This window comes from Aspergillus foveolatus, assembly GCF_047715535.1.
Source record: "Aspergillus foveolatus strain CBS 279.81 unplaced genomic scaffold BDW70scaffold_4, whole genome shotgun sequence".
NCBI lineage: Eukaryota > Fungi > Ascomycota > Eurotiomycetes > Eurotiales > Aspergillaceae > Aspergillus > Aspergillus foveolatus.
Window position 1 is genome coordinate 467,335 of NW_027396068.1, and position 21,424 is coordinate 488,758.

The following is a 21,424-nucleotide window of genomic DNA, read 5'->3' on the forward strand; positions in this document are numbered from 1 at the left end:
GAGGCTGGTTGGTTGGTTATATTCTACGGCCGTTGTTCACTGTCTAAACACGTGACCTTTCGTCCTCTAATGGGGCAAAGGCCTCCAAGGGGGTAAGTCCTGGGTGTTATCGATTATATAAATACAGTCCTAAATACAAATAAGGGTCCTCACTACAATGGGTCCCAGGAAACTGCGGGGACCCAGGCAATGAAGCCGCTGACCGACTAACGAAGGAAGCAGTTGGCCTAGGGAAAGAACATTCAAGAGAGGGAAAATATAAGCATAGAAAATCATTCACGAGACAAGCGACTTGGTACCTACGAGGCAATATGTTGGGTGAAGTTGGCAACAGAAGATACACATATCACATTCATCCAAGATATCTCCCATGCAAAATCGTAGTTATAGACATGATCAATGTAATTATTACCAGTTTCTAGGCGTGGCCTAGGCTGGGCTTACGCCAGAGCCAAAGCCAGCGCCATACCGGCACCACTGACAATCCACTGGGCAGCGGATCCAGTGACTTGAGGCATGGCTGCATTATCGGAGGTAGTTTCCTCGGGATCGGCCGCACCTGTGCTGCTTGACGCGGACTCGGAGGGAGCCGCGGTGACAGAAGCGGATCCAGAGAGGGTAGTTGACGGAGATTCAGAGTTAGTCTTGGTCTCAGAGTCAGCGTCGGAGTCAGTGTCAGCGTCCGAAGTCTTTGTCGAAGTAGCGGTTGCCGAACTGGTGGCCTCTGCGTCTGCGCCTGTAGCAGTTGAGGTGATAGTGACAGCCATGTAAGGCAAAACCTCGTCAACGGTGGTGCTTGTGACAAAGGAGAAGTCAGACTGCGTGTTCGTCACCAGGCAGGAGAACCAAGTGGTGCCGCTGTGTTTGCAGCTTTCTCTGAGGTAGCTAGATAGGAAAATATGTTAGTTTCAGCAGAACCAAGACAAATGCAAGTGGGTTCTTACTAGTCTTCGTACGAATATTCGTAGACGAATGCTGTAGGCGCCGCGGCGACAGTCAAGCCGCTCGTAGGCATGCCACACTCATCTTCGTCGACGGTATCGGGGCAGGAAATCCGGTAGGTGGTGGTTGGCCCAGCCTGAAGACAATATTAGTTTTCAAAGACACATTAAATGACGAATTTGAGAGGGTGATTGAGGAACGCACGCTGCCGATAACTTCGCCGACAAGCTCTTGCTCATCTGCCGCGGGAAGGATGAGAGAGACAATATCATTGGCTGCTGCAAAAGAGAAGCCGCCGAGAAGCGCGAGAGATCGGACGGTTTGCGGACGCATGTTGATCAATTGCGGAGATCAGGGGTGACGATCAGTTGAAAGAAGGACAATCGATGTAAAACAAAGGCTTCGAATTGAATGCTTGAAAAACGAACGTAATGGATCGGGGATCCGGGTCGAGAATCGAAAAGAGCGACTGACGAAAGGAAGAGTGAGACCTCTCAAGAATTTAAAACATCAGAGAAAGGGGCTCTCCTCGAGAGGGAAATGAGAGATCTATATAAGGGACCAGCGATCCAATCCGATCCGCTTACCCAGCCAGAAAGCAGGAGCACCATCTAGCGATTGGCTGCGACTCGGTTCTGCAGGAGTGACTAGGACGTTTGAGGCCCTGGATATTTTATGGCTTCGAACTGATTTGGGCATGGACCCTGGCCCCATTCGTGCGGCTGGCCCGGCTGAAATCTAGGCTCTGGAGGCGGCGGTGGCGGATACGGAATGCGGGTTCAACCTCGAGAAGGTGACTCTGGGTTGGTGTTATCTTTACGGTAGATTATCGCATTCCGGCCATGATCGTAGATCTATGGCTAAAGGAACTTTGAATAGGTCGTTATGCAACGAAAAGGCAGGTCAGTCATTCTTCAGGAAGTAAGCTGTATCTTTGCACTCGTCCCAAGTCCCACAATTGGGCCTTGGGGGCCAAACCTTGGGCTCACTGGGCCGCGAACTCATAGCCAAGGCGCTAGCGACTCGCTTCCAAGGTGGATTACCAGGCCGCTAACGACGCAGGCAATCATCAGCACGCCGTTGAATCCTGCCATGATGTAGAAAGGGGCACCTGAAGACAAAACATCGAACAGTTGCCCTCCAAGCTTGGTGAGCAACAAGATTCCCGCCCCTCCAAATAGAGAGTATATTCCTGCGATTGAGCCCTTCAAGTCCGAGGGCTGAGGCTGTTTTCGGTCAGCAGTCAGCAAAGGCTGTTGTTCGTCGAATTCGGGGGCCGTGCTCGGGGCCTGGTTGTTGCCTGCTACGGTCTCTGCTGCCTCGACTGAATTGGTCAAGCTCAAGATACCGTTGCTCAGAACCGACAAACTACACACAATGGCACCAATTTGGCTAATCCCAACCAAAGCCATCACTACAAATATTCCAGGGTTCCCTCTTTCGCGTTTGAATTCGGGGCTGGGTGCGAGCGCAAGCATCAGATAGCCCACGACTCCAGCCAGACAGGCCACGATAAGCGGTAAATGATACCGTCGAGACTTTTCCGATAAGTAACCAAAGGCTGGAGCTGCAATAAGCGCTATAAGCTGAGACACTCCAGTCAAAATGGAAGCGAGCACATAGGCCTTTGGACAGGACCGCTTGATATCCCCAGGGTTGGCTCCTTCCATAGATTGTCCATCACAAAGGCCTGTCTTGCGATGATAGCTATTCACGAACAGGGGGATAAAGAGCGATATGCCGACAGAGGAGGCTCGAGCTACGAATCCCCCAAGATAACCGATAAGGATATCGCGGCTGCGAAGCCCTAGCTTGATTGCAGAGCCAAATTGTTTCACATATGGGGACCGGGACAATAACGTGGAACAAAAGTTCTTCCTGGGCTCGAAAGATCGAGGCTCGATCCGCAAAGGTGACCAAAGTGAAGCCCATGCCTTGCCGTCTTCGCCAGGAAGATTTCTAAGTCCGACGAAGCAACAACCACTGACCACAAGAGCCAACGCAGCCGCCGTGTAGTAACTATACTGGATAGATTTCGCGGGAGAGAGTCCCCGCTGTTGAAATTGAGCTGGCAAAGGGAGGAGAACCACAAGGGATATCAAGGCACCACACCCGGCGCACATGCCAACGAAACCGGCGAGTCTTGATGAGGGAGCTACAATGGTCCTTGGCTCGGGTTCTTCTTCAAGCTCGGTCCTGGAGCTACGTCCAGTAACTGCTGGTAGGATAGCTGTGACCATTGTTGAAACCGCGGCGCCGCCTACGCTGAATAGTAGTCTACCCAGAAGAAGCTGAGGGTAAACATTTCTAGCCTGGACAAACATGACCAAGGCGACAGCGATAATGGTGTAACCGGCGGTGCATACCTAAATGGCTGGTCAATGGGTGATCTGGGTAGATAGTTAGAGTGCTCACCTGGCGGACACCAATACGGTCTGAGAGTACACCCCACAAGGGACAGGCTGCCAAGGCAAGCAGCTCATCAGCGAAGCCGAGGGTCCCGACAGCATCGCCCTCCCCTTCACGAAGACCTATCAGGTCTGTGACAACGAAGGAAATGGATGAATTGATGAAGACCAGGAAAGCAATTGAGAAAGGACAGACAGCCAGCAAGTAGGTGGAGACCTGGATGCGGCTAGCAGTAAACATAGATCTCTGGGACGCCATTGTCGATTTCGCAGCTCTTAGATATAATAGCGATCCTAGATTCAAAACTGGTAGAAAGTATTAAAGACTCATATCCTGTGATCTCCTAGTTGCGGCGGTTTATTATATTAGAAACTGGTGATTGTTATCGGTGAACCCGGTGATCCAGTGGAGGAATCGGCGAACTGGCAATTCCAAACTGCCAGCAGTCCAATGCAAAAGAAGAAGTCTAGCAGAGTAATTTCCCGCTGTAGATTATAGTACTAAGGGGAGGGATGCTTGTGTTGAAGAGAGCTCCAGGAGTTATATATTGTCCGGAGGTGGTTATGGCGCAAATAAGCCCCGCTGACGTAAGACACGAGCGGGCAGCTGTAACTACTGTATAGCTGTCCAGATTCCAGAAGGCGGCCGATCCGTCCTCGCTTCCCAACTGTCCACGCGATCTGCTTCGGATCCTTTTTCCTCTTTCCCTCTTCCCCTGAGGACAGACACATCTGTCAATGCTTGTGTTGAAGTGACTACGGCCTTTCACATCTTGACGTCGTCAATGATTTTGGGCTTCTCGCCCGCTCTCTCGCGATCATGAGATTCGCTGCCTATGCTGGGGTATGCGCCTCGTCGCACAGAATGCCCTGCTCGAGCTTGCACTGACTCTTCTCTAGGCCTCGGTGGCTCTAGCAACAGGTGTCTTTTTGAAAGCACTTCACCAGAGGGCAAATTTCTATTCCGCTTGCGTGTATCTTTCCCAGAGTAGCGCCAATCTCATGGTATTTGCCATCTGTCCTCCGCGTCTGTCGTCCCATCCCATCTGACTTAAGTGTTCATTAGATCTTGACAAATATATGTCTTCTGGCTGTCGGTTTCCTGCTCTTTTGGCTTCAGCGTCTTCTCTACGGCCCCCTTCGACCTATCGAGACAGAGCAACTTTACGAGAAAGCGTGGTTCGCTGTGACGGAAACATGCTTGGCTATGACAATATTCCGTGGAGAACTTGGGGCTTGGTTCCTGGTCATGTTTGTGTCCTTGCTTGTTGGGAAGGTATGGGGCTGGATCGGGGAAGGCCGCGTAGAGTTTCTCGAACAGCAACCCCCAGCGAACCCCCTCTTGTTTCATATCCGGCTGGTGGTCTCCTTACTGCTATCGGTGATGTTTGACATCTTCATGCTGAAATATTGCATCGACACGGTCCTTGAACAAGCGCGTCCGGATATGATGGTCATGTTCGGCTTCGAATTTGCTGTTCTCACAATCCTCTCGACCTCCACTGCTGCCAGGTATTCGATTTCGCTTGTGGAGATATATATCAATCGCCAGCAGATGAAGGCTCGGATTGAGGAGCGGCGCCAGGAGATTAGAGCTGCTCGCGAGCAGGCCGTGGCGGAGCACGCAGCGACAGAAGATCAAACCGCAAACCTTGATTTACCGGATGAAAATGACATCAATGAGTTGGAACTCGATATCCCTGGTTGGGAAGAGAAGGGCCGCTGGGTCTTCTATCTAGATCTACTCACCGACTTCCTCAAGCTCACCGTTTATCTGACTTTCTTCGCTATTCTATTCACGTTTTACGGTTTACCCATTCATATTCTCCGGGATGTTGTGGTTACCATTCGTTCGTTTGGACGGCGAATTATGGACTTTGTTCGATACCGAAACGCCACACGTGATATGAACGACAGATATCCTGACGCGAGTGCCGAGGAAGTCGCGAGAGAAGAGGTCTGTATCATTTGCCGGGAGGAGATGACTCATTGGCAACCCGGAGACAGACCAGTTCCTCGAGTTTCGGAAAGGTTACGCCCCAAGAAACTCCCGTGCGGCCACATCTTACATTTCTCTTGCCTTCGAAGCTGGCTTGAAAGACAGCAGAATTGCCCCACATGTAGACGACCGGTCATTGCGCCTCCACGTAACCAAGGACCTGCTGGGATCAATCCGGGACAAGGAAATGGTGGTGCTGGTCAGCAGCAGAATATGCCTCTTGGAAATCAGCCAGTCAACCAAAATCTCCCAGCCGATGGTCTTCCTAGGGCTCGAATTTACCAATTCGGTCCATTTAGGATCGGATTTGGTGCAGGAAGAGGGGATCTCTTCAACAATCTGCATCAACAGATTCATCAGGGCAACGGTCCCTGGCAGCCAGGTATGAATCCTAACCCTGCTGGCGCCAGGCAAATTGGCTTTGGGTTCGGCTTCGGACGGCCTCCGCTGCAACAAGCGCCTGCACCGGCTGCACCAGCTGCACCGGCTGCAACCCAGGCGGTGCTGACGCCCACTTCGAATCTTCCCAACCTGCAAAACCAACTCCTGCAGATGGAACAACAGATTGCGAACGAGATCAATGGCCTGCGCCTCGCTGCCGATCAGCTGAACCTCGTTAGATTACTGCAGACAGAGCTCCAACGCCTTCGTACTCTGCAATCACAACCATTAAACAACCAGACTAACATTCCGCAAAATCCCTCTCCATCAATAGCTTCCATATCTCCTACGATTACACGCCCTCGAGTTGTCTCTAACCCGGAAACGGCACCTTTGGGAGCTGGTGACCCTCGTCTACCAGATGGACTGACACTTCCCCAAGGCTGGACCCTGGTTCCCCTCCACTCTGTCCAACCAGGACTGAGCGCATCGTCAGATGTTGCTGCAAATTCTTCTTCATCGGAGGCCGAACATAGTGCTCCATCATCTAATGGCATGCTCAACTCCCAGGTGCCCACTGACACTGAGAGTCAGAGACCGAGTAATAGGAGCGATGCCGCCACCTCCTCCGGGAGTTCAGGTTTACCAAACTGGCAGTCAAGCCTCTTCTCGCACACAGCTGCAAGCAGCACCGGAGGTGTTTTCCAACAATCAGCGGACCTCAGTTCGGAGGCTGGACTGAGGGCGCCTCTGGCTCCCTCGAAGACCGAGCAAGTGGAGACTCCACTTTCCGAGCACGACGCAGAGACTAGGATTGAAACCCAGACCTCGGATTCAAGATCCAAAGGAAAGGAGCGGGTAGCCACAGTAGAAGACGCAGCGGACGACGAGACATGACATTGACTATTAATTTGCATATTTCCTACCTTTTGTTTCCTGTTACTCGTTCTATCCCCGAGATCCGAGACCATCTTCGGACGCTTGACTGTACATAGATGCGATCCTGATATACCACGAGCATAGCGCGACTACCAGGGAAAGAATTCTTGCTTAATAATATCAAAATTGTTGGAGCAGATCGTTCTTTCACTGCGGAGTAATCGTAATCTGTGCGGCATGGCCGGGCGTGGTACAAAGAATGTGGCCGCATGTCTTACGTAGACCCTGCTCAAGCCCCTGTTCAAGCCTTCTTCAGTGCAACCTTCGTCATTTATCAATCCAATCAATTGGCGGATCCAATTAGACCGTCTGAGTAACAGGGGGAAGCATCTGCCATGAACCTTGGAATCCAATCATCTTGCGATCGCTGCATGACGATCGTCTTCGGCTTGGAGACGGAGTCAAGACTCGATGGCCTGATTCCCCCTCCAGTGTTCAGTGAATGAAGATCAAACTGGTTGTGCTGTTAACCGTACAATGCTACAGTTTTTCGGCAACAACCTTTAGGTCTATCATCGAGCTCGGGACATTTGTTGTCTTCTATTTTGGTGCGAGCTTGCAGGCTGAAGCACCGCCTCCCCGCTTCCTTCGTTGCCGACCGTTTCAGAGTAATTGCGTAACCACCTAAATCGAGAGTGGACACTCTTACTAGGTACAGCAGGCTGGACACTGACAATTGTTAGTAACGTTGCTGTTTCTCCCATGGAGATTTTTGTATCCTCCTTAACCACTCTGCCCAAAGACAGCTACAGCTTCATATGCTTCTGTCTGTTCGCAGGGGTTAACAATGCGTTTTTAATGCATGCCTCTCGCTCCGTTTAAGTTGCTGGTACGTAGTCGGCCCCCGGCCCCATCGCAAAACTTCCCCTACCACACGAAAAGGACTCGTTCTGTCAGCGCGCATTGGATTCCATAATGGTCTTACTCTGGGCCTTAGATGACCGTCAAAGGTCATCGGCTCCCTGTATAATGGACTGCTAACGGTGCTCATCTGCTGACACTTCGCTTGCAGTACATTTTTATCTTTGAATTGTTCCATTCAGTCTACTCCATGGCGACAACGCGCCGCTTCGTTCCTCTTCTCGGCTGCGGCTTCTTCTTTTTCTGCTTATGGGGGCTCTTCAGTCTGTCCAGATCATGGACGCAGATGAAAGTGTCGCAAGCCGTCGGCTTAGGTGAACTCGTTTCTACGCCGCCGCCAACTCCGTCCGGCTATTGGAATACCACTGAAGCACCAAAGCAACCGTTCGCGCCGCGTCCCCAATACGTCGCTGGGATCGCCAGACCAGATGGACATGAGTACACGAAAACGTTAGTGATACCTCGGACAACCTACGAAGATACCTCGTGGACGGAGTTTGAAATCCCCGGCTGGGAAACTGCTGTATACGTCGTTGACGACCCATCCGCACCTCTACACCCACCGAAGAATAAAGGGCATGAGGTCATGGTCTATTTGAGTTACATCATCGAACACTACGATGAACTACCAGAAATAATTGCATTCATGCACTCGCATCAATTCGGATGGCACAATGACGACCTTCTTGACGGGAACGCGGCAACCATTTTACAACGTTTGCGACCAGAGCGGGTTATCAGGGAGGGCTATATGAACTTGCGCTGTGGCTGGGGTCCTGGCTGTCCCGATTGGCTGCACCCCGGTACTCTGGAGGAGGATGAATCCAAGCAGGAGGAAATACTACTTGCCAGATCCTGGGGCGAGATATTTCCCGATGACCCTATCCCGGACGTGCTGGCGCAGCCGTGCTGTGCTCAGTTCGCAGTCTCGCGCGAACGAGTGCACGCTATTCCCCGGGCGCGCTTTGTCTTCTATCGAGATTGGGTTCTTCGCACGGAACTGAGCGATTACATCTCTGGTCGTATTTGGGAGTATCTTTGGCATGTTATTTTTACAGGCCAGAATGTGGTCTGCCCAAAAGAGCATGTGTGCTTTTGCGATGGATATGGAATCTGTTTTGGTGGCGAGGACGAATATAACGCCTACCGAAACATGGACTCCGAACGCGAAGCCTGGGAAGATGAGCTTAAACGTTGGCGCAGTCGAGCGGCCGTGATCGAGTCTGCTCGGCGTCGCGGTACTCTTGGAGAGAAAAGTCACCTATCTGTTCCGGAACCGGGGCGAGACATCGAACTCGAGGAACTGATCGCGCGACATGGTGAGCTGAAAGAGGAGCTGTTGCTCAACGCTACCATGCGCGGCCAGGATGCCAAGGCTCGAGCTCTCGAGGTGGGAATTCGGTGAATGCTTTTTGCTGCATATTTTGTATATTGTCTACCATGTACTGGAATTTGGCGTTTTTTGTTATAGACATGTGATGTTCCCTGTTATGATGGACGGGGCATTGAATATACGGGCGTATCTCACACGTAGCGCATCATTTGGCTGGCTCCAAATTGGTCGACAAATTTTCAATGATGAAAAGTTGAAGTTAAGATACCATTCATATTATCATTTCCACGAGTTGACCGTAGGACGCATATATCCATTGGATGTCGAGTAATGCTGCCTGGATTCTGCCTGGATTCTGCCTCAAAATATCACGTGCCGCCCCAGAGTGGGAGGAGTTCTTGAACAAAAAAGTTTGCATTGTCTGTCGTAGCTCCAAACTACACAAACAGCCTCATCGCGCCATCTGATTGATCGACCTAGTACGACTTTCCAACTACCATACTTCATTATACAGCTGGAAGCTTTCACTCCTCAGCCGTTGACTGGCTTGCCAAACGGTAATTCAGAGCCTGTTCTACTGCCCCTGGAGGGTAGCGGGCGAGGGCGTACCATCCGTCCCGCAGGGGTACATTTGCCGGAGTCTATACTAGCTCTATTACGCTTACAAGCAGCTGCTTGCGACAGCTTTTGAATTAGCCTATCCATTCTACTTAGCGTGTTGCGGTACCTGCGAGCGTCGAAACCACGGTCGTCATGACGTCTACCGCTCCGACAAACCAACAACATCCCCCATCCGGACCATCAAGCGAATTTTCTGGTAATCAACCACCAGCTTCATCCGGCGCAGACCAGAGTACACACATTTCAACGAGTGGATATGCGCCGAGCGAGAATCAGCTTGCCGGATTGGTAGAGGCCGCTACGGCTGCGGCCGGCCAAGACGTGTCGGAGTGGGCAGCGGCGGCAGCAGTTGCGGCAGCAGCTGGCGCCGCAGGGAATCAACATCATCTGGACGGGTACGCGCCTGACATTCAATTGGACGAGGATGGCTTTGACGAGGGGGGCTATGTGGGCATGACTGGCGCCCGACATTATCGCGGATCTGGTTCAGCGTCTGGCAATGAGCACGGTCAATCCTCGGGTTTGGTTCGATCGGGGACGAAGAAGAGGAAGAGAAACGAGGATGCTCTTGATCCGGCTTTGGCTGCCGCAAGTGCGAGTCTTGGCCAGCATCATGGTCAACCACAACACCAGAATCAAAGTCAGCACCACGCCCACCATGCAAACCCGTACGCAGGGGAGGCACTGGAAATTCGCAGTACTCCGCCGCAATCGCTTGCGGATGCTCGCGCCGTTGGACTGCACTCCGCCGCGGCACTATTCCGTCAAACTTCAACCAACAAGAAGTATACTAGGCCTCCCATGTCGAAGATGTTCACTTCTCTCGAGCTATCGCCGGAAAATTTCCTACATTTACAAGCTGCGGCTAAAGCATACATGCTAGATGATAGGCATCCGGAGCGCCGTGACTGTGTAGGCCAGCGCGGGAAAGGAGATACAGAGATGGTCAAACTACGGCTATGGAACTGCGTCCGTCACTTCCTCGAGGTCGAGGGCAATGGCCCGCGATTCTTTGGTGAACATGTGGTCAACGAGGGCATGCCTCCTCGGACGTACGTCTGGCCAAGGGACCAACAGAAAATCATCTCACTCGTTATTCCGTTGTTGAGGCGCATGGTCACAAACGAACGACAACGACAATACGCCGTCGAAACTAGGAAAGGCGGCGTAGAGGCACGAAGAAGGCGGAAAACAGAAGATAGTATCCAAGACTTCCGCAGTGCGAGTCCACCCAAGTTCTCGTCCGAGGACCACCTTCAGATGCAGGCGCATCATCAGCTTCCTGATGGATATAGCTCAGCTCAACACCCTCTATCAGCGCCGGCACCGCCACCACCCCACAGTGAACCATCTGTGCAGATCACAGAACTGGGCCTTACTGATCTTATCCTGGACGGTTATAGTACAGACTTGGTTTCTATTTCAAAGTCGTATGATTCGTATAACCATAACTACGAACTTGATAACCTATGGTCTCTCTCGGGCCTACAATTAGGCGATTGGCGTGGCCTTGTGGCTGCAGTGGATAGCCACTATCAAATTCTTCACGAGGGAGACTATAATTGCAGCGGTTGCTGTGAAGACGGCAACATAGGACGCATTCTCAATTCGAATAGCACCGCAGATTTACGATGGCGTATTGGCGGCGGCCCTGCCAGGAATGAGTTGTAAGTCTGCGACATATCATCTGCATACGAAGCAAACCACTAAACTCTTCCCTTCTACAGCGCAAGTAGCATCACCCGCGACGTCTCACGGGTTATCCGCGACAATCTAGCAGCTAGGCAAGGCGCTCAAAACCACACACCACTGCCCCAAACCCAGCCTATTCCACCGCCCCTCCCCTTCTCTCATTCATCCGACCTTTCAAACCCCAATCCCCCTCCCACCCAATCACCTCTCCGCCTCCGCATCAACATTCTGCAAAACGGGAAGCGCATCCTCCCTTCCTACGACCTACCCGCTAGTCAGTGTCCAGACGTCACAACCGTGCGCCAGCTCGTTGCGCGCAAATTCGCCGGTGAACTTCCTGGTGTCCCTTCGGACCTGAATTCGGACCCCAACGCCGGGAACGCATCCATAAGCTGGAAGTTTAAAGTTTGGTTACCGGAGGGGCTTGTTCTCGTTGAGAATGATGGCGATTGGACGCTGGCGCTCCTTGCGGCCGAGAAGGTGGATTGGCTTGATGGCGAGCTGAAGGTTCTTGTTGAAATTGAGGATGAGAATCAGTAGCAAGCAAGGCTTGGGTTTCTCTGTTACTTATTCACCACCCATCTCTATATACCCACAATTATACCCATTTACGTATTCGCTAATTACTTTCTATCATCGCGCTGGTTTTTCCAATGTATTCTTTTGTATTTGAAACTACGGAGGACTACAATGGAATCTACCTATCTCCTCCGCTTAGACTCACTTTACTTCATCATCTTATAATTGTTACACTCTGCATGGGCACAATTACGTTACATTTGCATGGGCTGGACCATTTTTACTATAGATATGGAATCTTTTCCAAATGAATGTATAAATATGCTACGCGGTGGGATCGTAGAAAGAACTTCGACTTGTATTCTGTATAGTTACCTTAGAATCGCGCTAAAGATGCCAACTGGTCGAAGAGTACTATTGTCGGTGCGTCTATGTTACTCGTGGCAGTGAGAGGCCGTCCGATGAGTGCATAATGCAGAATATTCAGCCTGCAGGCATGACTGGCGACGAGAATGTGCTCATTTGAATTGGTCACTTTGCGAAACCTGAATAAGGATACCACCACAGCATGGTCCACAGTGCGATTCATATGAGAAATAAAGAACTTGAAGTTGAATTGTATTGATGACTTCTCTAGGTGGAGAACACTAGCGTCTGCTCATGCGGACGTGAATGTGACCCAGGCGCGGGTCGACATGGAGTCCTCTTCCAAACACTCTTGTCTGGTATCATCCTTATGCATTCCCCGACACGGCATGTCCCGACTTTGAGGATCAAGGCGCAGAGAAATGCCTAATTCATGGTACTTCGTCCCGTCTTTTCCCACTAAACAGCTCCCTATTGCCGGTTGCGGGTTTGTCATGACCAAAAGTACCCAAAACACCAGCTGGGTTATCCGGAACGTAGAGGGCCTCAGCCCCTGGTAGGATAGCCGCCTTGAATCTGCCTCGCCGTCGCTACATACCGAAATCCCAACATACGCGTAGTGACTATAAGAAGTCTGAGTTCAGAATCATTGAACTGCTCAGAACTGCGATGAGCCCTCGTTACCCACGACCTTAACAATACGACCGTGTCATTGTCGGGTGGTCATAGGTGTAGCAAGAAAATACGGCACGACCATCACGTTGCTGGAGAATCGTCGGCGCCTGCTAGAGCGGCTTCGAGCCTAGCTTTCTTGGCCCGACGCTTCATCTCGCGCTTGGAAAGAGGCTTCTCGGGCCCATCCGCATCTGGCTCTGGGCCTATAGATGCCTTCCTTTTCAAATTGTCGCCATTATTATCGGCGTTTGGCTTGGCCCCTGTATCCTTTATACTGGCCACAGAAGCAGCTGCTTCAGAGGCAGGAGGGATTTGTCCACCGTCAACAACGTCGATGATACCGCGCCAGCTGGTCCGCTTCAGTCGGGCGAGAGCAGTAACTTTCCTTGTTTCCGCGCTGATCGCCTCCTTGCCCAGCTCCTGTGACAGACCCCATACACATGCCAGATTAATCACATCGAACGGAGCGCGAACACTTAATGCCCTTTTGGCCTCACTCGACACAATGATTCCGCGACCACGGGCTGCGCGAATCAGGGCCATCGCGTTGCCGATCAGATTTCGACGTGCTTCTAGTCCGCTTCCTGTGACCCCTGGGCCGTAGCATATTTCGAAGCGAATACCGCGAGCGACAGCAGCAGAAAGCATCTTGAATTTGAAGTGATAAGGGTGCCTGACTGAGAGGTCCAAGGAAATGATGTCGCATTCTGCATTGGTGCATGCATTCAGTAACGCTTTCTCGTTGGTTGGGCGCACGGCAACCAGATCATAAGCCTGAGCTATACTGGTAAGGCGCTGATTCTGTGCGGGGTCTGAGAGGGGTATGTTGAGGCGCGTGAGGAGCGTAAGGTCTTTCGGGGCATCGCTGGGAAGCGGCGGCGGGGTAGGGTTTGGGGGGAGTTTTCCGTTGATTGTCTGCGAAAGGGCAACGGTTGTGTAACCCACTTACTGTCAGGTTAGCTTTTCATGTGGCCATACTCAACCTGAAAAACGCCCGCTGGTCGTGTGGCCCCGGGCGTGGCCAGGGAAGAAAAAGGGTAAAAATGCGGCATACGTTCGGCGAGAAAGCTTAGCGTTGCAGAGATCTCAGGATCACCTGGGCTATAGGGTACGTTCAGATCGTAGTACATGACGAAGCGTCAGAGTTTTAAAGAGAACTAATGCCAGCTTCTGTTGTTGTCCTCTGCTCCTCAGCAAAGAAGAGAACAAGCTCAGAACTGTCCCAGAAAGGTAAGCCACAATATCCGCATCAATGTTATTCCGTGATAGCGGCATCGTTCATGACAGCAGACCAAATCTGGTCCCGTGACTCGAAAGGCGGAGCGTCAAGTCGGGGTCAATCCACTATTATCAGCAGAATAGGTTGAAAGAGCCTAACTTTCTCACCAGTGATAGCTCAAGACGATAGCAAAGCTGCGACCCATCAAATCGCCTCGGTTGCGCTTCCTCTTGCGGCTGCTGCTGTCTGTCTCTCCAGCTTGCGCTGATTTCTCACGCCATCCCAGTTCATCCCAACGCACCGTCCCACCAACCCCGCCGCCGCTTTTCGCCAGTCTGAATATCCAATTGTGGGCTTGATACCAACATTGCTTTTCAGCCGCCATCACCATGGCGCGCGTCTACGCTGATGTCAATAAGCACATGCCACGGTCCTACTGGGACTATGACAGCGTGAACATTTCATGGGGCGTCCTGGAGAACTACGAGGTGGTCCGCAAAATCGGTCTGTTCCCATCCAGTATCGTCGAGATCTGAGGATTTTGTACTAATCGCTGCTCATGTAGGCCGCGGAAAGTACTCGGAAGTGTTTGAAGGGATTAACATTGTCAACTACCAGAAGTGTGTCATCAAGGTTCTCAAGCCCGTCAAGAAGAAGAAGATCAAGCGAGAGATCAAGATTCTCCAAAACCTGGCAGGTGGACCTAATGTGGTCGCCTTGCTTGATGTTGTCCGCGACAACCAGAGCAAGACCCCGAGTTTAGTCTTTGAATATGTCAATAATACCGACTTCCGTACGCTATACCCGCGCTTTTCTGACTATGATGTCCGCTTCTATGTCTACGAACTCCTGAAAGCGTTGGATTTCTGCCACAGCAAGGGCATCATGCATCGCGATGTCAAGCCGCACAATGTCATGATCGATCATGAGAAGCGAAAGGTTTGTTGCGTTTCTCTTGTGAATGAAAGATTTGCTCTGACTTTCTTCTAGCTTCGCCTGATTGATTGGGGCCTCGCTGAATTCTACCACAAAGGCACGGAATATAATGTGCGAGTCGCCTCACGCTACTTCAAGGGCCCAGAATTGCTCGTGGATTTCCAAGAATATGATTACTCCCTGGACATGTGGTCGCTCGGTGCTATGTTTGCTTCGATGATCTTCCGCAAGGAGCCTTTCTTCCATGGCAACAGCAACTCCGATCAGTTGGTCAAGATCGCCAAAGTGCTTGGAACTGAGGAACTATTCGAGTATCTTGACAAATATGAGATTGAGCTTGATCCTCAGTACGACGAGATCCTTTCCCGCTTCCCTCGCAAGCCTTGGCAATCTTTTGTCAACGCGGAGAACCAGCGATTCATCAGTGATGAAGCGATAGACTTCTTGGACAAGCTACTTCGCTATGACCATGCAGTAAGCCTACTCATTGCATCTCTGCATAGGATATCCCGCTGACCTGCCTTTAGGAACGCCTCACCGCTCAGGAAGCCATGGCTCATCCTTATTTCGCACAAATCAGAGCCGAAGAAGCGGCTAATCGAAGTACTGCATCCTCATGAGTCGTCTTACGATCATACATGCCGTTATCTTGATCTAGAAACGCCTCGCTGTCTAGACCTTTTCCGATGATAATTATCGTTCTACGCGAACCTACGAATTCTCTTACCACAATATTCTGAATTTGGTCTACGTGGAGAAATACCTGTGAAGATTAGCAGTGAGGTTATGCGACTCTTTGACTTGTGCTGGATTTTATTGAAAGATGCCGGGGTTCAAGGACTGGTGGAAATGGGCAGAGCGACGACGAACAACTGACATAATTTTACCTCCTCTGTTGGGTATCAACCCTACAGCCCTTTACATTGGCGCGTTGAGCGGGTAGCAATTCCTGTGGCAGAATCGGCGTGCGGTATTGTTCACTTTGTGTGTTTGCGCGGTCAGAACTCCATCTGGGGCCAACGTCTGCTTTTCTTACTCTGTCTCCTCTTGAGTAGTTGGACTGGTGTTCATGGAAATTCTTCTCCTCTTCGACTCCTACAACCTCCTCTCTGCATTATTTATGCTCATCATCCTTATTCCTTTTCTACTATGCTCCTTCATGGTTTTGATTGCAGCTATCGGGACATTCATACATTGTTATCATTGAATGGCGCGGGGGTTAGTTCGACGGTCACATAATACACTCATGATTCATACACTTGCTGTACCGCTATGTCTTGCGCTTCAGTTGAATGAGTCAGAAGCAGAGGAATAGGTCACGTGCCGCGAACTTTGGCCGGGCGTCAAGTTATTGCGCTTCATATTAATTCCTTGAGGACCCATGTAGACTTAACTTTTCGAGCGGCCATCCGCTTGTTTTGCTCTGGGATGTTCTAGAGAATTTACACTATTGTCAGGCCAACTGCAATTCATAGTCTTTCCCTCTAACAGCACTGCACCACTGGGGACTCATCCAAGCCCCGCAGTGCCAGACTTGATTCGTTCCGCTCTCTGTTCAGCGCCTGGGAAATTTGATTTGCCCGCATTTCCCACAACCTCCGACCCCTCCCCCTCTTATCCCTTGTCGCCGTTTTGAGTCATCGGTGGTCAAGATACTTATCCGACAGTTCGTGGCGCGAGTGGCGCCTAGGAGACTTGCTCCTCCAATCTATCGATCTTTTTCAAGGATGGCCCAAGACTCAGCTTCCATGAATCCAAGTCAGCTTTATCCCAGCTAACCTACCGTCGTCGGATGAAAGAACTAATGACTGACCTTCTGACAGCTGGTGAGCCGACAGGCCCCAAGGTTGACGTTCCTCCTGTTGGCGATAATGGCCAACAGAACACTGGCCAGGATGGAGCCGCACCAAAGGTGAAAAGTGAGAAAGAGCGTAAGTCGCCGCCGAAAGGGAACGATCTACCACATCATATTCATTATCATCTCGTCTTGCTGACTGAAGTATGCCTGCTTTAGTGGAGCGGGAGCGCAAGAAAGCCGAGAAGTTGAAGAAGTTTCAGGAGAAACAGGCAAAGGCTGCAGCCAAAACTACCACCCCCAAAGCCGAAAAGAAAGCGCCAAAGGTCGAAAAGGACAAGACAACAGATGCGTATGATCCTAAAGTTATTGAGGCTGGACGATACCAATGGTGGGAGGAACGCGGCCTTTTCAAGCCTGAGTTCGGCCCCGATGGCAAGGTCAAGCCTGAGGGCTACTTCGTTATTCCAATTCCCCCTCCCAACGTCACCGGATCGCTGCACATGGGTCACGCTCTCACAAATGCCCTTCAAGACACTATGATTCGCTGGCAGCGGATGAAGGGCAAGACCACCCTGTGGCTGCCCGGTATGGATCACGCCGGTATTTCCACTCAGAGCGTGGTTGAGAAGATGCTTTGGAAGAAGGAAAAAAAGACACGCCATGACCTGGGTCGCAAAGCGTTTCTAGAAAGAGTATGGGATTGGAAACACGAGTACCATGGCAACATCGGTAATGCTTTGCGAAGAGTCGGAGGCTCTTTTGATTGGACTCGCGAGGCTTTTACGATGGATGACAATCTTTCCGCAGCCGTCACTGAAACTTTTGTCCGTCTCCATGAGGAGGGCATAATCTACCGTGCTAACCGCTTGGTTAACTGGTGTGTAGCTCTCAACACTTCTCTCTCCAATCTCGAGGTCGAGAACAAGGAGGTTGAAGGACGTACGCTGCTTGATGTTCCCGGTTATGAGAAGAAGGTCGAGTTCGGTGTCCTGACTCACTTCTGCTACGAGATTGATGGTACTAAGGAGAGGATTGAAATTGCTACTACGCGTCCTGAGACGATGATTGGTGATACTGGTATCGCTGTCCACCCTGATGACAAGCGTTACAAGCACTTGATCGGGAAAGCTGCGCGTCACCCTTTCATTGATCGCCTACTTCCCATCGTTGCTGATCCTGAAGTTGACCCTGAATTCGGTACCGGTGCTGTGAAGATTACCCCGGCCCATGACTTCAACGATTTCAACCGCGGAAAGGCCCATAACCTTGAATTCATCTCCGTTCTGAACGACGATGGTACCTTCAACAGAAATGGTGGTCCATTTGCCGGTATGAAGCGGTTTGACGCTCGATACAAAGTTATCGAGATGCTGAAGGAGAAGGGTCTCTACGTGAAATGGGAGCACAACCCCATGAAGATTCCCCGCTGTTCCAAGTCAAACGATGTCATCGAGCCCATTCTCAAGCCCCAGTGGTGGATGAAGATGGAGAGCCTTGCTGAGCCTGCGATCAAGGCTGTTGAGAACGGCGAAATAATCATCAGACCCGAGTCTGCCGAGAAGAGCTATTTCCGCTGGCTTCGTGGTATCAACGATTGGTGTCTGTCTCGCCAACTTTGGTGGGGTCACCAAGCTCCAGCTTACTTTGTGCAAATCGAGGGCGAGGAAGGCGATGACAGTGATGGCAACCTCTGGGTCACTGGCCGCAATGAAGAGGAGGCTCAAAAGAAGGCTGAAGCGAAATTCCCTGGTAAGAAATTCACTCTCAAGAGAGATGAGGACGTGCTGGACACCTGGTTCTCTTCAGGCCTCTGGCCGTTCTCGACTCTCGGTTGGCCTCGTCAGACTCACGATTTCGAAAATCTATACCCTACATCTGTCCTTGAGACAGGCTGGGATATTCTGTTCTTCTGGGTTGCCAGAATGATCATGTTGGGTATTAAGATGACTGGCAAGGTCCCTTTCAAGGAGGTCTACTGTCATTCCCTTATTCGTGATTCTGAAGGTCGCAAAATGTCAAAGTCTTTGGGCAATGTCATTGATCCTTTGGATGTTATGGAGGGTATCAAGCTTGAGGACCTCCATGCCAAGCTTCTCGTGGGTAACCTTGCTGAGAAGGAGGTTGCTACCGCTACGAAGTATCAAAAGAAGGCGTTTCCCAAGGGCATTCCTGAGTGCGGTGCTGATGCTCTTCGGTTCTCCCTTGTGTCCTACACTACTGGTGGTAAGTTCAGTGACACTGTTTTGGCACTGCGTAAGGTTCTAATTAGTCTGTTGAAGGCGGCGATATCGCATTTGACATCCAGGTCATTCACGGGTACCGTAAGTTCTGTAACAAGATTTACCAGGCTACCAAGTACGTTCTTGGAAAGCTTGGTGATGATTTCAAGCCGCTGCCTACCCCTTCAAAGACTGGCAAGGAATCTCTTTCTGAACGTTGGATTCTGCACAAATTCAACGCCGCTGCTAAGGAGGTGAACACAGCCCTGGAGGATCGCGAATTCTCCCATGCTGCTTCCACTGTTTACCAATACTGGTACAGCCAGCTCTGTGACGTGTTCATTGAGAACTCCAAATCTCTCCTAGCCCCTGAGCTGCCACAAGAAGTGCAGGAGTCTGCCAAGCAGACTCTTTACACCGCTCTGGAAGGCGCTCTCACTATGATCCATCCTATTATGCCATTTATAACCGAAGAGCTATGGCAGCGTCTGCCCCGCCGTCCTGGCGACAACACCATCTCGATCATGAAGGCCAAGTACCCTGAGTACAAGGCTGAATTTGACGACGCTACAGCCGAAACTGCTTATGAGCTTATCCTGAACACGTCCAAGGCCATTCGTTCAATCCTCGCTCAGTACGACGTCAAGACCAAAGGTGATGTTATCGTTCAGACCTACGATGCAACCAGTCACAAGACTGTTTCCGATGAGCTTCATATTGTCAAGTCTCTTGGTGGTAAGACTCTTGGTGAACTCAGTGTGCTCGGACCCGAGAACACGACGTCTCCGTCAGGCTGTGTCGTTGCTCCTGTTGGTTCACAAGCGGCCGTCTACCTTCGTGTGTCTAAGGAAGTTGCCCTTGAACAAGAAGAGAAGGGTAAGGCCAGCTTGAAGAAGGCCCAGGAAACCGTTCGTCGCCAGACTACCTTGATCAACAGCGCCGGGTGGAAAGAGAAGGCAAAGCCTGAAGTGCGCGAGCAAGAGGAGAAGAAACTCAGGGATGCCGAAAGCGAAGTTGCTCGGTTAGAGGAGCAGATTCGGGAATTCGAAAAGTTGCGGCTGGAGTAGATATAAATTAGACCTTTTGTATTTTCGAATGTAAAGACATGATTTCTTTAATTTTCATGGATATCTACTTTCTGCTGCGGTCGCTTTTTTTTTCAATTGGTAAAATGTATACAGGAATAAACAATCAGATATCGCTTATCGATAAGCGATGCCAAGCGCTCTCCGCCCAAACTTTTTCCAACGATTTTACAGGACGCAGCATAACTTGGAGATCACCAACTTCATCCGTAGCACGTTCTGTCTAATCAAAATGCTTCGAGAAGTGTAAGTGATTGAATGCTACTTCGGCGTCTTACTGCTCCTTTTGCGTCATTTACGTTGTCCAGTCTCTACTCTGCAACAGGTATTTGTTAACGGAAAATCTCTGCACAGAAAGCCAAAGAACCCGCGCACTGCACGCATCCTCAAGGCCAAAGAGCCTCAACTCGTTGAAGGTGCAAAGCGCGTATTGCTACTCCATGGGTCAAAATGTCCTACGCCCCTACATACTGTCCTCAAAGTTTTCCATTCTCTTACGACACCGCATTCCGTCCTCTTCCACAAGAAAAATGAGAACATTCACCCATTCGAGAGTACCGAGAGTCTCGAATTCCTGGCCAACAAGAATGACTGCGGCATGGTAATTTTCGGAAGCAGCAACAAGAAGAGGCCCAACTGCCTGACAATTGCGCGCATCTTTGACTCCAAGGTTCTCGACATGCTTGAGTTGTTACTCCTCCCCGATGCCAATGGCGAGGGGATTCCCGAGATGAACAGGCTTTCTATGCATGTCGCCGTCGGTCTGCGGCCGCTGATGCTCTTTTCCGGCAGCGCATGGGAGGATACGACATCGACAACGCATACGATGCTGAAGAGCATGCTGGTGGATCTATTCAAGGGCGAGACCAGTGATAAGATTGATGTTGAAGGACTACAGTATGCGCTTATGGTTGGTGCGGAGGAGCCTACGGCGGGTCTGGCGCCCATTATTCATCTACGATGGTACAAGATTGTCACTAAGCGGAGCGGACACAAGCTTCCTCGCGTGGAGCTGGAAGAGATTGGACCCAAGCTCGACTTCAAAGTCGGGCGTATCCAAGAGGCACCTCGCGACGTCATGAAGGAGGCCATGAAGCAGGGCAAGAAACCGAACGAGGAGATCAAGAACAAGAAGAATATCGGTATTGATTTGATCGGTGACAAGGTTGGTCGGGTGCATCTAGCGAAGCAGGATCTGGGTGGATTGCAGACGAGGAAGATGAAGGGTCTGAAGCGGAGGGCTGGAGTGGAGTCTGATGACGAAGGAGACGCAGATATGATGGATGTGGATGAGGCTTCGGAGGACGAGAAGACGAAGCGGGCACGACATGATTAAGGGTACGCAAAAATGCGCTGTGTTTGATTGTTTCTGGCGTTCCGGGTTCAATGCTTCAGTCTGTAGTAGTTAGTATACTAGCTTGATAGCAACAC

The 21,424-nt window shown here is 50.9% G+C and overlaps 8 protein-coding genes across 8 annotated transcripts; 5 read left to right on the forward strand and 3 right to left on the reverse strand.

Moving 5' to 3' along the window:
• Window positions 1-268: 268 nt before the first annotated feature.
• Window positions 269-1,383, reverse strand: BDW70DRAFT_83133 (putative GPI anchored glycoprotein). Its single transcript, XM_073744962.1, has 3 exons — window positions 1,147-1,383; window positions 945-1,078; window positions 269-885 (listed from the first exon to the last, which is right to left on the reverse strand). The coding sequence occupies exons 1-3, from the start codon at window positions 1,273-1,275 to the stop codon at window positions 441-443; spliced, it is 708 nt and encodes a 235-aa protein (XP_073599958.1). The 5' UTR covers window positions 1,276-1,383; the 3' UTR covers window positions 269-440.
• Window positions 1,384-1,656: 273 nt separating this feature from the next.
• Window positions 1,657-3,879, reverse strand: BDW70DRAFT_83150 (putative MFS transporter). Its single transcript, XM_073744963.1, has 2 exons — window positions 3,358-3,879; window positions 1,657-3,308 (listed from the first exon to the last, which is right to left on the reverse strand). Exons 1-2 carry the CDS (start codon window positions 3,607-3,609, stop codon window positions 1,944-1,946), a joined length of 1,617 nt encoding a protein of 538 aa, XP_073599959.1. The 5' UTR covers window positions 3,610-3,879; the 3' UTR covers window positions 1,657-1,943.
• A 52-nt stretch (window positions 3,880-3,931) lies between these two features.
• hrdA (E3 ubiquitin-protein ligase HRD1) lies at window positions 3,932-6,908 on the forward strand. The gene is made up of 3 exons (XM_073735452.1): window positions 3,932-4,194; window positions 4,251-4,355; window positions 4,417-6,908. The coding sequence occupies exons 1-3, from the start codon at window positions 4,171-4,173 to the stop codon at window positions 6,625-6,627; spliced, it is 2,340 nt and encodes a 779-aa protein (XP_073599960.1). The 5' UTR covers window positions 3,932-4,170; the 3' UTR covers window positions 6,628-6,908.
• Window positions 6,909-6,941: 33 nt separating this feature from the next.
• BDW70DRAFT_128575 (DUF3431 domain-containing protein) lies at window positions 6,942-9,234 on the forward strand. Its single transcript, XM_073735453.1, has 2 exons — window positions 6,942-7,498; window positions 7,682-9,234. Exons 1-2 carry the CDS (start codon window positions 7,472-7,474, stop codon window positions 8,933-8,935), a joined length of 1,281 nt encoding a protein of 426 aa, XP_073599961.1. The 5' UTR covers window positions 6,942-7,471; the 3' UTR covers window positions 8,936-9,234.
• A 143-nt stretch (window positions 9,235-9,377) lies between these two features.
• BDW70DRAFT_83175 (uncharacterized protein) lies at window positions 9,378-11,802 on the forward strand. The gene is made up of 2 exons (XM_073744964.1): window positions 9,378-11,151; window positions 11,212-11,802. The coding sequence occupies exons 1-2, from the start codon at window positions 9,617-9,619 to the stop codon at window positions 11,714-11,716; spliced, it is 2,040 nt and encodes a 679-aa protein (XP_073599962.1). The 5' UTR covers window positions 9,378-9,616; the 3' UTR covers window positions 11,717-11,802.
• A 316-nt stretch (window positions 11,803-12,118) lies between these two features.
• Window positions 12,119-13,931, reverse strand: BDW70DRAFT_128578 (ribonuclease P subunit p30 family protein). Its single transcript, XM_073735454.1, has 2 exons — window positions 13,791-13,931; window positions 12,119-13,680 (listed from the first exon to the last, which is right to left on the reverse strand). Exons 1-2 carry the CDS (start codon window positions 13,864-13,866, stop codon window positions 12,818-12,820), a joined length of 939 nt encoding a protein of 312 aa, XP_073599963.1. The 5' UTR covers window positions 13,867-13,931; the 3' UTR covers window positions 12,119-12,817.
• Window positions 13,932-14,224: 293 nt separating this feature from the next.
• Window positions 14,225-15,843, forward strand: BDW70DRAFT_83190 (casein kinase II subunit alpha/alpha'). Its single transcript, XM_073744965.1, has 4 exons — window positions 14,225-14,459; window positions 14,521-14,894; window positions 14,946-15,365; window positions 15,419-15,843. Exons 1-4 carry the CDS (start codon window positions 14,345-14,347, stop codon window positions 15,509-15,511), a joined length of 1,002 nt encoding a protein of 333 aa, XP_073599964.1. The 5' UTR covers window positions 14,225-14,344; the 3' UTR covers window positions 15,512-15,843.
• Window positions 15,844-16,336: 493 nt separating this feature from the next.
• Window positions 16,337-20,054, forward strand: BDW70DRAFT_83200 (valine--tRNA ligase). Its single transcript, XM_073744966.1, has 4 exons — window positions 16,337-16,649; window positions 16,715-16,822; window positions 16,906-18,912; window positions 18,969-20,054. The coding sequence occupies exons 1-4, from the start codon at window positions 16,619-16,621 to the stop codon at window positions 19,973-19,975; spliced, it is 3,153 nt and encodes a 1,050-aa protein (XP_073599965.1). The 5' UTR covers window positions 16,337-16,618; the 3' UTR covers window positions 19,976-20,054.
• The last annotated feature ends 1,370 nt before the right edge of the window (window positions 20,055-21,424 follow it).

Coding starts and splice junctions, on each gene's coding strand:
- BDW70DRAFT_83175 (XM_073744964.1), top strand. CDS start 9,617: ATGACGTCTACCGCTCCGACAAACCAACAACATCCCCCATCCGGACCA. Junction 11,152..11,211: donor GGCCCTGCCAGGAATGAGTT/GTAAGTCTGCGA, acceptor TCCCTTCTACAG/CGCAAGTAGCATCACCCGCG.
- BDW70DRAFT_128575 (XM_073735453.1), top strand. CDS start 7,472: ATGCCTCTCGCTCCGTTTAAGTTGCTG. Junction 7,499..7,681: donor TCGCTCCGTTTAAGTTGCTG/GTACGTAGTCGG, acceptor CTTCGCTTGCAG/TACATTTTTATCTTTGAATT.
- BDW70DRAFT_83190 (XM_073744965.1), top strand. CDS start 14,345: ATGGCGCGCGTCTACGCTGATGTCAATAAGCACATGCCACGGTCCTAC. Junction 14,460..14,520: donor CGAGGTGGTCCGCAAAATCG/GTCTGTTCCCAT, acceptor CTGCTCATGTAG/GCCGCGGAAAGTACTCGGAA. Junction 15,366..15,418: donor TACTTCGCTATGACCATGCA/GTAAGCCTACTC, acceptor ACCTGCCTTTAG/GAACGCCTCACCGCTCAGGA.
- BDW70DRAFT_128578 (XM_073735454.1), bottom strand. CDS start 13,866: ATGTACTACGATCTGAACGTACCCTATAGCCCAGGTGATCCTGAGATC. Junction 13,681..13,790: donor GCTAAGCTTTCTCGCCGAAC/GTATGCCGCATT, acceptor CCTGACAGTAAG/TGGGTTACACAACCGTTGCC.
- hrdA (XM_073735452.1), top strand. CDS start 4,171: ATGAGATTCGCTGCCTATGCTGGG. Junction 4,195..4,250: donor GATTCGCTGCCTATGCTGGG/GTATGCGCCTCG, acceptor ACTCTTCTCTAG/GCCTCGGTGGCTCTAGCAAC. Junction 4,356..4,416: donor AGAGTAGCGCCAATCTCATG/GTATTTGCCATC, acceptor AGTGTTCATTAG/ATCTTGACAAATATATGTCT.
- BDW70DRAFT_83200 (XM_073744966.1), top strand. CDS start 16,619: ATGGCCCAAGACTCAGCTTCCATGAATCCAA. Junction 16,823..16,905: donor GGTGAAAAGTGAGAAAGAGC/GTAAGTCGCCGC, acceptor TGCCTGCTTTAG/TGGAGCGGGAGCGCAAGAAA. Junction 18,913..18,968: donor TGTGTCCTACACTACTGGTG/GTAAGTTCAGTG, acceptor AGTCTGTTGAAG/GCGGCGATATCGCATTTGAC.
- BDW70DRAFT_83150 (XM_073744963.1), bottom strand. CDS start 3,609: ATGGCGTCCCAGAGATCTATGTTTACTGCTAGCCGCATCCAGGTCTCC. Junction 3,309..3,357: donor ACCGTATTGGTGTCCGCCAG/GTGAGCACTCTA, acceptor CCAGCCATTTAG/GTATGCACCGCCGGTTACAC.
- BDW70DRAFT_83133 (XM_073744962.1), bottom strand. CDS start 1,275: ATGCGTCCGCAAACCGTCCGATCTCTCGCGCTTCTCGGCGGCTTCTCT. Junction 1,079..1,146: donor TCGGCGAAGTTATCGGCAGC/GTGCGTTCCTCA, acceptor TATTGTCTTCAG/GCTGGGCCAACCACCACCTA. Junction 886..944: donor GAATATTCGTACGAAGACTA/GTAAGAACCCAC, acceptor TTTCCTATCTAG/CTACCTCAGAGAAAGCTGCA.